General features: G+C 34.8%; 1 protein-coding gene across 5 annotated transcripts in view; it reads right to left on the reverse strand.

The window, feature by feature from the left end:
• Positions 1-14909, reverse strand: part of citb (citron rho-interacting serine/threonine kinase b) — a 60571-nt gene that overhangs the window by 16912 nt on the left and 28750 nt on the right. For all 5 annotated transcript variants that reach the window (XM_084388594.1, XM_084388591.1, XM_084388593.1 and 2 more), the window contains 5 exons: positions 13904-14101; positions 11442-11495; positions 6445-6642; positions 2244-2437; positions 37-172 (listed from right to left, as the gene is read on the reverse strand). In XM_084388594.1, the coding sequence (XP_084244720.1) occupies positions 37-172; positions 2244-2437; positions 6445-6642; positions 11442-11495; positions 13904-14101 (780 nt within the window). The remainder of the gene's footprint in view (positions 1-36; positions 173-2243; positions 2438-6444; positions 6643-11441; positions 11496-13903; positions 14102-14909) is intronic.

Raw genomic sequence — 14909 nt, forward strand, 5'->3', positions numbered from 1 at the left:
CAGCAGATGCTTTTATCCACAGTGACCCACACTTACGGTGTCAGAAAGACCTTCAGCTTTGAGTTTCTGGTCTTTCAGGGCCTGTTGCAGGGCCAGGATTTCAGCTTTATGTTCTTTCACGGCGAGTTCGACCGTCTGACGAGACTCAGAATTGCGCTGCTCTGCACGGAGTCTGGAGAACGAGAGAGAAGTTATCAAACAGTGAAGCGTTCGAGCGCCACAGTACGTCTCGTACCTCAGCGTTTCTGTTATATCTATACTTAACGGTCATTATGTAACTCTTATATAACTAGGAGTACTTCTGGCCCTGTGGACGTTACGAAAATAAACTATTTTTTACTCACTTACTAGTTTATTTTGTACACTGATTATGCCCAACAGTTACATAAATATTTCACAGGAGAATTCTGTCATTTTTCTGAACCAACAAATGTCATTTCCATTACATCTCAAAGGATTTATTGTGTTTAATAGCAATCTGCAATGGAAACATTGACAAAAATATTTTATAAATATTTTATAAACATAGGTAGCATTTCATGTATCCTAAACACATACAATGAAAACATTTAAATATTTGCATTAAATATATGCTTTTTTAAAATTTATTTTTATTAATAAATGATAAAATTATTATTATTATATTTATATAATTTTATTTTAAGCTATGACATTCTTTTTTTTTCTTTTTTTCTCTGGCTATACAAACCGTAAAACAAGAACACACAAACAATTTCATGTAACATGTAACATAACATGTATAGTATTTAACAAAAAGAAAAAAAAAAAGAAAAAGGTTTAGGCTGAAGCTGACAGCTTATAGCGCCTAACCTTCTCACTTAACATACCAACAAACATTTAATTTACTCTATAACATCATAGTATAACAGAGTGCAACAAACTCATGATTTATTTTACTTGAATCACCCACTTAATCTATAAACCTCCAATCTCTTTATTCTTAGAAGCCTCTTAAAACTACTAATGGTTTGACACAATTTCAATTCATCATCTAAATTGTTCCATACATTCACCCCCTTTATGGAGATGGTCATACATCTAATATTAGTTCTAACTTTATTTATTTTTTAAATATACCTCTTCCTTTTAATCTGTATTTGCAATCCCTTTTTTCAAACATAACTAAGATTTTAATTGGCAGCAAGTTATTATAAACTTTAAACATAATCTGTGCAATTTTATATTCTACCAAATCATAAAACTTAAATGTTTTTAGTTTAAGAAATAAATCATTGGTATGATCTCTGTATTTAGAATATGTGATGATCCTTATAGCCCTTTTCTGTAAAAGAAAAATTGAGTGGGTAAAAGTCTTGTAAGTATTTCCCCATATCTCTAAACAGTAGGTGATATATGGCAAAATTAATGAGGAGTATAACAAGTACAATGCCTGTTTATTCAACAATCCCTTCATTTTATTTAGTATTGCTATTGATTTAGATATTTTCATCTTGACAAAATTAACATGCCTCTTCCATCCCAATTTGCAGTCAAGTATAACACCCAAAAATTGTATTTCCTCTACTCTCTCTATTTCCCCTTGCCCAATTCTTACTTTTATCTCCTGTACCTTGCAATTTCCCCAAATCATAAACTTAGTTTTGCTCATATTTAACGATAATTTATTTGTGTCAAACCACTTTTTAACCGTTACCATTTCTCTCTCTACAACCTTCACTATGTCCTGCAACTCTTTGCCTGAGTAGAAGAAACTTGTGTCATCAGCAAAAAGAATACTTTTAAGCAATTTAGACGCTTTACATAAATCATTTAAATATAAAATAAATAATTTAGGTCCTAATACAGAGCCTTGGGGCACCCCACAAAGTATTTTTAAGTAATCTGAGTCCATTCCATCAAAAATAATAATATAATTGTTTAGTAAAAAATAACACATTTTATATAATAATATAAAATACAGTAACTATTTATATATAATAAAAATATTTTTTAATGCCAATTAACTTGATTTATTATTTATCAATTATTTATTATTATAAAATGTAAAAAAAAATCTAGACTATAGAGAACAGAGAGACATTTGATTACTCTTTTTTTAATTTTGAGCTTTCTAGCCAGACTTCAACTAACTGCTAGACCACGGTTCTGACATTGTCCAGTTGTTTGTGTGTGTGTGTGTGTGTGTGTGTGTGTGTGTGTGTGTGTGTGTGTGTGTGTGTGTGTGTGTGTGTGTGTGTGTGTGTGTGTGTGTGTTTCTGTACCTGTTCTGCTTCTCGTTGTCCAGTTGTCTCTGTATGTCTCTGGTTCTGCGCTCGGCCTGGTTCTTCTCCTCGTCCAGGGCAGATCTCCAGTTCTCCCACTGTCTCTCCTTCTCCAGGAGCTCATCGTTTAGTGTCTCCAGCTCCAGCACCTGCTCCTCCAGCATTGTACATGTCGTCTTCAGCGTCTCGATGTTCTACACACACACACACACACACACGTTGGGTTTCCATGTTTTATAGGGACTTTCCATAGACACAATGATTTGTGTAAAGGACAAACTGTATATTATCTCCCCTTACACTATCCCGACCCCTAACAGAAAACTTACATTTTCAAAAAACATCACGTAGTTTGATTTATTATAAGCTCTTTTCCTCATGGGGACCAAAAATGTCCCCACAATGTCAAGGATTTATTTGGGATATTGCCATCTCATTTTGTTCCCATAATGTAGGGTTTACCAGGCCACACACACACACACGCGCGTGCACACACACACACTCACAACAGTAATCATTTAATTTTCCATGTCTTTTCCAGTTGTTTATAAGTGTATTTAATTTAAATGAAATACATTTTATTTAATTTTCCTTACATTTATTTTCATTATAGAAGTTTTCCATGATTTTCTAAAGATTTTATTAATTTCAAAGATTATTTTTCCAAGCCTGGAAAGTACAATTTTAAAGTTACCAGCTATTTCCAGGTTTCTATGACACTTATAATGTTACTCAAACAGCAACCATTTAATTTTCCATGGCTTTTGTAGTTGTTCATAATTACTGGATGATTTTTTTTAATCATCATTTTGTATTTTACAGTGGCACTGCTTTGTTTATCGCAGCGCCGAATAATATCTAATACATGTGATAAAAATGTGTTTTGCATTTGACGTACAATAAGTGGATTGAAACAGTGGCCAGTAACACACACCTACAGTGTGAGTTCATCATTTGTGCTGTGTGTTGGGGTGTGTGAAGAATGGCGGTCAAATTAAACCAATCAGAATAATGAAAATGTAAACGGGAATGAAGAGGGTTGTTTATGTCATGCAAACATCTCACTGCAATTATGTTCTTCCTCTGATTATTGTAAAAAATAATAAAATCACATTATTAGTGCACATGTAAACATAGTTAATGTGTAGCAGATAAAACATTTATTAGTAGATGAGTATTTTATAAGTATATAACATTTTATAAGTTAAATACGTTTATTTAAATAAATCGTATAATTTTTTTCTTCTTTGTATTTAAATTTATTTTCATTATAGAAGTTCCTTTTTTTTTAAGAGTTTTTATTTTATTTTATTTTTTAAGATTTTATAAAATTTCCCAAATTTTTCCTGGAAATTACCATTTAAAAATGACCAATTGCCATCTCATTATGTTCCCATAATGTAGGGTTTACCAGGCCACACACACACTCACACTCTCTCTCTCTCTCTCTCTCTCTCTCTCTCTCTCTCTCTCTCACACACACACACACACTCACACACACACACACACACTCACTCACTCTCTCTCTCTCTCTCTCTCTCTCTCTCTCTCACACACACACACACACACTCACACACACACACACACACACACACACACACACACACACACACACACACACACTCTCACTCACTCACTCTCTCTCTCTCTCTCTCTCACACACACACACACACACACACTCACACACACACACACACACACACACACTCACACACACACACACACACACTCTCACTCACTCACTCTCTCTCTCTCTCTCTCTCACACACACACACACACACTCTTACACATACACTCACAACAGTAATCATATAATTTTCCATGTATAATTTTCCTTACATTTAATTTCATTATAGAAGTTCCCTTTTTTTTAAGAGTTTTTTTTTTTAAAGTTACCAGATATTTCCAGGTTTCTACGACACTTATAATGTTACTCAAACAGCAATCATTTAATTTTCCATGGCTTTTGTAGTTGTTCATAATTACTGGATGATCATCACAGCGCTGAATAATAACATTTTATAAGTTAAATACGTTTATTTAAATAAATCGTATAATTTTTTTCTTCTTTGTATTTACATTTATTTTCATTAGTTTTAAGATTTTATAAAATTTCCACAATTTTTCCTGGAAATTACCATTTAAAAATGACCAAATATTTCCCGATTTCTTTTACGCCTAGAACCTTGATGAAACTAAACAGATCAGCGATAACTTATTCAATACATCTCCTGCAAGCCGACAGACAGGATCTGAGGAACTGCAGGATGTGACGCCGAAATTATGCTGATAGATCCGGAAAGGAAGCAGCAGATTTTTCCTTTTTGACTTTCATTAGCAGATCCGGAATTCAGAGTCGCTGCCAATCGGAATTGATTCCCGGCAGGGGCTCGAGGGGTGTCTCGCATCCGGCAGATGTGCTTGGAAGTGCATCTCAGTGGCAGGACTGGATATTACCACGTTTCACAAAGACACAGGACCGAAAGAGAAAAAGAGAGTCTCCAAATATAGCCTGCGTGCTTTTGCCCCTGTGAAGTCCAACGCTGGCAGGGCAGAGGAGCAGCGAGTGAATATGACACATCTCTGCCTCCTACCAGCATCTATGATTACCATCCGCTCCTGTTATACAACAGCAAGGACTGCACACCTACACACGCGTCCCACGCGCATACATCACCGCACACACACACACACACACACACACACAACTCTCATCAAGCTGCGCCATCATCATGCAATACAATAGAACCTGCGAGCATCGTTTTCCAGTTTATTAAACAGCTTTGTTTTAGCTCTGAGGAGGACAGCTGTGATTTGCTGTTTATTTGTTGTGTCATCACTTTTCAAGAACGAAAAATTATCATATACCGGTACCACAAACTTTAACAACCTTTATCTCCCAGGAAAAAAAGAGCTTACTAAACTGCAAATATGGAGTGCAAATAAACTTTTTGGACATCAAAAATAAGTTCTTGATCACATACTAACTGCCATGCGGAATTTGGGGTGGGTGAGAATTTTTTATGTTTTTGAAAGAAGTCTCTTCTGCTCACTAAGGCTGCATTTATTTACTCAAAAATACAGTAAAAACTGTAATATTGTGAGATATTATTACAATTTAATTTAACTGGTTTCTATGTGTATATATTATAAGATGTAATTTATATCCTATGATCAAAGCTGAATTTTCAGCATCATTTGAATATGCTGATTTGATGCTCAAGAAGCATTTCTGATTATCATCAGTGTTGAAAAGTGCAAAAGAACAGCATTTATTTGAAATTGAAATCTTGCGTAACATTAAACATACCTTTGCTTTTGATCAACCTAATGCATCTTTGTAGAATAAAAGTTTTGAATTTTTTTTTTCTATCTCACTGACCCCACACTTTTCAACAGTAGTGTACGTTTGCATGGCTATGGGAGCTAGCTTTCGCCACAGAATTTTTTTTTTTTTAAAAGATAAGAAGAAAGTCAGTCTTTTTTTCCTTAGAATTGGACTTTTTATCTCACAATTGCGAGTTTACATCATCAGAATTGCGAGATATAAAGTCAGAATTGTGTGATATAAACTCGCAATTCTGACATCTTTTCTCAGAATTGTGAGATATAAACTCGCAATTGCGAGTTATAAAGTCCAATTCTAAGGAAAAAAAGACTGACTTTCTTCCTCAGAGTTTATACCTCACAATTCTGAGATAAAAAGTCAGAATTTTGAGATACAAATTATCCTTTTTTTTTATTTTTTATTCTGTGGCAGAAACAAGCTTCCGTACATGTCGATGCCTATTCAGTGATAAAAAAAATTGTCTTGCTGAAGTAATATGGAGAAAAGAAAAAATATTATTACTAAATAACAGAATAACTCAAATGAAAGTTTTAACAAATTATCATTTTGGACTGAGTTGCAGTATGAACAATGAACTTTTAGCCCTTTAACGTGTTCTCTAGTTCACCGCTTGTATAGTACGCTCGTAATGATGATTGACAGGACTGTATGTTTAGGCTCCTCCCGAACCAACGTTTTAAACTTCATTTAAATTCATACATTACGCCCCTTTATGTCACTTTTGAGCTGCTAATGACAGCTAAACGTCCTCTTAGATTGAGCATCATCAGTTTAAACGCTCTTAAATTCCTCCCCATCTCTCTCCCGCCACATCTGATGGGAGTTGTGTGTGTGTGTGTGTGTTCACTCTACCTGTTTCTGGTTGTTGAGGTGCATCTCTCGGTCGGACACCTCGCGGCGCAGGCGCTCCAGGTCCTGCTTGAGCTGCAGTCTCTCCTCGTTCTCGTCCGTCGCCTCGTCCAGCTGTTTGGACAGGTAGAAGTTCTGCCGGTTGAGGTCTGCGTTCTCCTGCGTGAGCTGCGTCAACTGCTCCTCCAGGTCCGTGATCACCTGATGCAGGTGCAAGAAAAAAAACACAGTGATGGAATTATATGTTATATATGTATGACACACAAACTACTGTTCAAAAGTAAGACATTTTTTGAAAGAAACTAATACTTTTATTCCGAAAGGACGCATTGACATTGATCAAAAGTGACAGTAAAGACATTTATAATGTTACAAAATAAATGTAAATGCTGTACTTTTGAACTTTCTATTCATCCTGGAAAACAAAATGCATCACGGTTTCCACAGAAATATGAAGCAGCACAACTGATAATAATGAGAAATACTTCTTGAGCAGCAAATCATCATATTAGAATGATTTCTGAAGGATCATGTGACACTGAAAATTCAGCTTTGATCACAGGAATAAATTACATTTTACAATATATTCAAATAGAAAACAGCTATTTTAAATTCTAATAATATTTCACAATATTATGATTTTACAGCCTTGCTAATAAATGCACAACTTATTTCAACAACGATACAAACTTTTTACAGAATGCTGAAGTTTTCATACATTTACATGCTAAGAATAAAGAAGATAAGCTGCAAAGTGGTCCACCTCGCTTAAAATGTCAGAGGTATATGTGCTAACAAACTGTTTCCCTCTAAAGAACAGCGTGATCACATCCTGATGCCTTTCCCCATCTTTCTTCCTAATGTCTCCCTGTCGCTCTCGACAGTCCTGTCCTAAAAACCCCTGCAGTGAATCAGAGGCGTGTGTTTAATCCTGTCAGAAATGTTCTTAAAGACTTTAACATCACTCCAAGCATGATGCAGAGTGACTCTGAACTTTATCAGAAACCCTACTTCGACTAAAACCATTTTTAGCAGCGTTTTCTCGCTTCAGAACACTTCCATCTGACAAACAGAAGAGAAGCAGGTTTGCATGAAATTGCAGTGCTGGTCAAGTGTGTTGACGCACGCCAGGGAGAGCAGCGGTGCCAAACACTCCTCTGGTGCGGAGGAGGTTTCTGCGCTCATTATTACTGTCATTACTGTTAAAGGCACAGCGCCACGCTCACACACACTGACCCACTTTACTGACCAGAAACACACTTTTTACCCTACTCTAGTGTATTTAGCCTGTGTTTAGGTTCACCTACTAAATCCCAAAATGCATCTGTCTGTCTTCTGTCGAGAGGCTGTCCGTACAATGCTATGCGGTTTCTGTGGTTTCTTGGACGGTTCCTCTGTGTTTTATAATATTGTTCAAGTGGAAATCTGATAGATTAGAAAAGTAATAGGATAAGATGGGAAAGATGCCTCCCTTATGCAGGGTTATTATCATGAACTAAAACTATTAAAACCAGTTTGATCAATTAAATGAAAATAAATTAAATTAAATTAAATGAAAAAAATGTAATTAAAAATAAAATAAAATAAAATAAAATAAAATAAAATAAAATAAAATAAAATAAAATAAAATAAAATAAAATAAAATTAAATTAAATTAAATTAAATTAAATTAAATTAAAATATTAGTTGAAAATTAGAAATGTTGCCTTGGCATTAAACTGAAATAAGTTTAAATTGAAGCACTAAAACTATTACCTAGAAAAAAAAAATTAATAAAAAAAAAAAAAAAAAAAAAAAAATTAACCTAAAAAGCAATATTTATGTTTAGCACAGAATAAATTGATTTAAGTTTTTTTTGTAGTAATTAAAACAAATAGTATTGCATAATGTTTTACAAGAAAATACTATTTCAGTCTTTCTACTTTAAAATGTCATGTTTAATTCATTTTGTTACTTTCCATTTCTTTGTAATTAATTGTGAAATTTACTAGCAAATTCTGAGTAAAAATGACGTGATTATGCATCAGCAAATGTGCCATCCCTAGCAGAATGTTTTTAAGCTGCTTCCTTCTACTCGTAGTTATTATCTGCCATTTTGTCGGACTAATAGATAAAAAAAATTATTTTGTTCTTTTGTTTAAAAAATAGATTAAAGAATTCCATTGAAGGATTTCCCTCAGTTAGCCTATAATTTTAGTAAAATATAAGTTCTAGTATCCAAGTTTATAATATAAGTTTATAATATTAGTTTAGTAATACAAGTTCTAAAAATAAGTTGATATATTAATATAGTAATCGTTCAATACCATGATACATGGGTTGCTTGACATGATATCAACAACAGTGTGACATTCTATACTTCATCTACAACTATTTTAAATGATTCTTTTATAAATATCATACAAGTTCTAAATCTCACCAATATTGATATTTACAGTGCTATGCATAAGTTTAGACACCCATACTAAAGTTGACTAAAAAGAGGAATAAAAAATCATCTTTTAGAAACTGAACTTAATGCCTTAATTTAAAAAATTAGGAAAAATCCAACCTTTAAGGACACCAATTTTCTTTGTGAATGAATAATGTATCGTAAATAAATAAATGTTCTTCCTTAAAATACAGGGTGCATAAGTCTGGACACCCCTATGTTAAATTCCCATAGAGGCAGGCAGATTTTTATTTTTAAAGGCCAGTTACTTCATGGATCCAGGATACTATGCATCCTGATAAAGTTCCCTTGGCCTTTGGAATTAAAATAGCCCCACATCATCACATAGCCTTCACCATACCTAGAGATTGGCATGGTTTTATTTCAGTTAGCCTAAAAGCTAGTTTGATTTGCATTGAGAGATGATCTTATGGAAAGTACCCCATGCCAATCTCTAGGTATGGTGAAGGCTATGTGATGATGTGGGGCTATTTTAATTCCAAAGGCCAAGGGAACTTTATCAGGATGCATAGTATCCTAAATTTTTTTTTACAAAAAATACTTAAAAATAAAAATCTGCCTGCCTCTATGGGAATTTAACATAGGGGTGTCCAAACTTATGCACCCTGTATTTTAAGGAAGAACATTTATTTATTTACGATACATTATTCATTCACAAAGAAAATTGGTGTCCTTAAAGGTTGGATTTTTCCTAATTTTTTAAATTAAGGCATTAAGTTCAATTTCCAAAAGATGATTTTTTATTCCTCTTTTTAGTCAACTTTAGCATGGGTGTCTAAACTTATGCATAGCACTGTAGATTAATTGACAAAATTAAGAAGAGCATATTCACTCATTAAATGGATTTTGTGCCATCTATGGTAAAAAGAAGAAACACCCTAGCACTGTTTTCAGTGACGCACATGCATTTAATATGCCTTTAATAAACAAAAAAAAGTGCCTCGGAATACAATATTATTTCATGCACTTACTGTACAAAATACAGCTCAAAAATTGAGGAGATCAAAGCATGTTTAGCGGAAAGAAGCCGTCACCCAGGGGCTGGGATTATAAGAGCTTACGAAAGACACATGGAAGAGCAAACGCTGCTCTCCTGTCTGAGACTCACAGCAAAGCTTCAGACACTTCAACGCTGAGAAGAACTATTACCCTTAACCAGAAGAATGAGCAACAGTAATAGTTTCCCGTCTTATCAAAACAAGCCCCTATGTTTTCATTTTAATAAGCCAATGAAATTCTCATTTCCAAGTTTAGAAGTTCATCTGAGCTCCAGTTACAATTGCAAAGGTGTGATGAAGGAGAAATGTAATCTCAGGCCTCGGCGCAGAAGAGGAGACGAGCGCTGGGCCGGGTGAGAATATCGCATGGGAGATGCTCAAACAGCTTGAGTGTGGGTGGACAGTGAAAGTAGGGCAGAGATGCTCTGAGCTTGATAATAATCAAACACACTCCAGGGGCAAAGCAAACAAAAGCACCTCTTCCTGACATCAACAACTTTCTGGAGGTCTGAAAACAGATGCATTTGATAATGATGGACGGCATTATTTTACACTAACTGTATGCGGGGGGTGGGGTCTTAAAATAACATGATATATTAATATAGTAATCGTTCAATACCATGATATATGGGTTGCTTGACCTGATATCAACAACAGTGTGACATATACTTCATCTACAACTCTTTTAAATGATTATTTTATAAATATCAATACAATACATTCTGCTTTTTATTAACCGGTTTTAATTAAGAGATTTATTTGTGTTGAGAGATTATTTGTATTAATTGAACTGGGAGGGGAAACTTGACTAAATGACGCATATCAAAAGCTTTTTTTAAAGGAATTAATACTTTTAATTGGCAAGGATGCGTTAAATTGATTAAAAGAGACAGAAAAAACATGAAAAAATGATTTCTATTTCAAATAAATGCTGTTCTTTTGAGCTTTCTAATCATTAGAATGATTTGTGAAGGATCATGTGACACTGAAGACTGGAGTAATGATGCTGAAAATTCAGCTTTGCATCAGAAATAAATTACATTTTACAATATATATCCAAATAGAAAGCAGTTATTTTAAATAATCATAATTCACTATATTATAAAATTTTATGTTTTTATTGTATTTCTTATCAAAAAAATGCATTGGTAAGCAGAAGAGGCTTTTTTAATAATACATTTTAAAAATCTTACAGCCTCAAAGTTTTGAACAATAGTTTACTGAACTTTTAAACGGTTACACCTTATTTCGTCCACTTTAGACATTCTACACACTTTGCAACTACTGTACATGTCGACTAACTCTCATTAGAGTATTATAAGGCTGTTAGGTGAGTAGAATAAGTTGACGTGTAGTTGCAAAGTTACTTACAGTCAGTAGAATGTCTAAATGGGATATTGAAATAAAAAGTTACTAACTAAAATCTTGATATTGGGGGGAAAATTTAGATCCTGTTCTGATGCATGTTCTGCCTGTACAGGTTAAACGGATGTGGGTCAGATGCTGTCACATTTGATGAGTCAAATACAGAGAAAAGCTCATTTGCATACCGCACAGCTGTCTCGCAGGGCATCAAACTTCCGCTGGATTTCATCCCGATGGGCCTTAAAAAAAAAAGAAACAAAGTGAGAGTGAAAATCGGCATGTTTGCAAGAAGTGCACACTCTGGCAGAGAGTTCTGCAGTAAAGTGTGTTTGAGCAGAGCGCTGTGCAATGAACTCGAGTGTCATGACAGGTGTGATGTCATGCATGAGAGCGACTGGGTGCGAGCGCGCACCGCAGAGGAGCGTGGGAAGATGTTTACAGCACACTGAAGATGAGGAGCACAATGAGATTCTACAGAAGCACATGATTATTCACTACCATGAGACATATATAGGAGATGAGTGGAGTCGGCAATATGATGGTATGAAGTAATATAGATTATATCAACTGCTGCTCCTTCAGAAGCCAGTTTGAAACTTGAGCTTGTCAAGCTACAAACTACTTGGTTAAATTACAGTCAGTCTTACTTATGTTACTTAACCCTGTAAAGCCTACTGTGCCATATTTGATATGCACATTTCTATGGCCTCTAAATTATAGACTTCTGTCATCTGATTAATAGTTGAATGCTTTTTGTGCAAGTAAAATCTTTTAGTGTAATTGTAAAAATGTCCACCTTTAGCTCGTGGTTCACTTGTCTTTATGCTGTGAAATCTACACTGATTTATATAAAGTAAACTTAGAATAACTTATATATTTTTAGTATTATTTCAAGATAAACACTTAACTTAGATTTATTTACATAATTTTTTTGAAAAATCATGTTCAAATGTGAGCATCAAAGATGATCTTCGGGCTTTTGAGGAAGGTTTATTTGTTCATATCTCAATCATTTATTGCATTATATGCCTTAAAACTACAGAGATTGATCATAAAACTAAGCATTTAAACATCATCTTACTAAGACAGATATAGAGAGACGACTGATATTTATATGCATTTTATGTACAGTGCTATGCATAAGTTTAGACACCCATGCTAAAGTTGACTAAAAAGAGGAATAAAAAATCATCTTTTGGAAATTGAACTCAATGCCTTAATTAAAAAAATTAGGACAAATCCAACCTTTAAGGACAGCAATTTTCTTTGTGAATGAATAATGTATCGTAAATAAATAAATGTTCTTCCTTAAAATACAGGGTGCATAAGTTTGGACACCCCTATGTTAAATTCCCATAGAGGCAGGCAGATTTTTATTTTTAAGTATTTTTTTTTTTTTTTTTTTTTAGGATACTATGCATCCTGATAAAGTTCCCTTGGCCTTTGGAATTAAAATAGCCCCACATCATCACATAGCCTTCACCATACCTAGAGATTGGCATGGGGTACTTTCCGTAAGATCATCTCTCAATGCAAATCAAACTAGCTATTAGGCTAACTGAAATAAAACCATGCCAATCTCTAGGTATGGTGAAGGCTATGTGATGATGTGGGGCTATTTTAATTCCAAAGGCCAAGGGAACTTTATCAGGATGCATAGTATCCTGGATCCATGAAGTAACTGGCCTTTAAAAATAAAAATCTGCCTGCCTCTATGGGAATTTAACATAGGGGTGTCCAGACTTATGCACCCTGTATTTTAAGGAAGAACATTTATTTATTTACGATGCATTATTCATTCACAAAGAAAATTGCTGTCCTTAAAGGTTGGATTTTTCCCAATTTTTTAAATTAAGGCATTAAGTTCAGTTTCCAAAAGATGATTTTTTATTCCTCTTTTTAGTCAACTTTAGTATGGGTGTCTAAACTTATGCATAGCACTGTAAGTATCTGCTGTGCTGTCATAAAGATCTCAGTGATTTACATTACAAGCATCAAAATGTCATCTTACTTTTTAAAACATCATATAAATATCAGCATCTGCACCAAAACGCATATTTTTTCCTCTGTTTGAGCCTCTGAGTAAACCTGAGGTGTTTTTCCTCCTCGAGTCTGAGCTCCATGAGACTATATGAGCCATAAAAGCCTGATGCATTAAATATGATACTCAAGAAAAAAACACAAATGCAAACTTTTTGGGGGGATTTTGTCTAAAGTTTCAAAAAACGGTCCCCCTTTTTTTTTTAGGGGGAAAAAGTTTTTTTTTAAACTTTTATTTCAAATGTCAGATTTTACATAGTTAAAAATATAAAACTAACCACCATTAAGCTACTTCAAGAAAAACAAATATTTTTTTGCCAAGCTATTTAATGTAGCAAATGCAAAAACAATCTACCCTTTTGAAAAAGTAGTTACCTGAACGTTAAGCTACTAACGAAAAGCATATATTTATATAACTACATCCTATTAATTAATTAACTGTTATGACGTTAAAATCTTTGATTATGCAATAAAGACATTTTAAACTGCACTATGCTACACTGCAGATCTCAGTAAACCTCAGTCTTAACTTTTGACACTCCGATTAAATTCTGCGTGAGGAAGGAGATGTTCCTCCTGGTTGATTGATCACGATGTCAGCCCTCACCCTGAGGACGGTGATCTCCTCCTCGGCCTCTGCGGTCGTCTCCTCCAGCTCGGTCTTGGCCTGATGAAGCTGGTTCTCCAGGGCGTGACGTGCCGTCTGCAGGCTGCTGATCTGAGCTTCTCTCTCCTGCAGGGACAGCGTGAGCTCCGACACCTGCCTCTTGATCTCCAGCTTCTGCTCCTCGTGCTCCAGACCCATCTGTGGAGGAACAGAGTAACTGGGTGAACCTCTGGGAAACACGCCCAGGGCACATTTCACCCCAAAATCAATTAGTGATTACATTTCGGTCATGACAACTCTCTGAGTGTTTGGCATGGTAATCGATATGACAATGTTGATATGTAGGGTCTCGGTGGAATAGATCTGCTACGCTGCTGCCAACACATACACAACACGCTGCTGTGAGCAAGTAAGACATGCTGTGGCTGTACAATATAGCGTACATGAATTACCCGTAGCAGATCTATACAGGTGGAGCTGGGGAAGGTGTAGGGGTTTCTGAAAGAGCACTGAAACTGCTACAGCAAATGCTGACCAAGTATTTGAAGGGTGAGCCACGAGCTCATTGGCTACTGAAACAGCAGGTACTTTATTTAAATCAACAAATTAAAACAAATTTGGTGGTAAAAGAACAGTAAGTAGGACAAAAGAGACAGGTAATTAAGGTATGAGTGCTGATATATTTAACAAAATGTTAAAGGCGATTTATCATTTTGTGCAATTTCATTCTTAATGTCTTAACAAGAGGGAATCTGCACTAATATTCAGGGAATTTCGCATATAGATTAGTGGTTCTCATGTGTGTAAGCCTATATAAAATGGAGAGTGACGTCACCAGTTGAAATAGCTGTACCCCCCCGAAGCTCACGGTATAATTCGAACACTGTGTATATATTGTATTATTTGTGTTTTATTTGTCTTTTACTCTGTTAACGCTTTGGGTGTAAGAAAATCGCGTTATAAATAAAATGTATTATTATTATTATTTTGATATTGGGCTGAAATA

The sequence above is a fragment of the Rutilus rutilus genome (assembly GCF_951802725.1).
Source record: "Rutilus rutilus genome assembly, chromosome: 19".
In the NCBI taxonomy this organism is placed as follows: Eukaryota; Metazoa; Chordata; class Actinopteri; order Cypriniformes; family Leuciscidae; genus Rutilus; species Rutilus rutilus.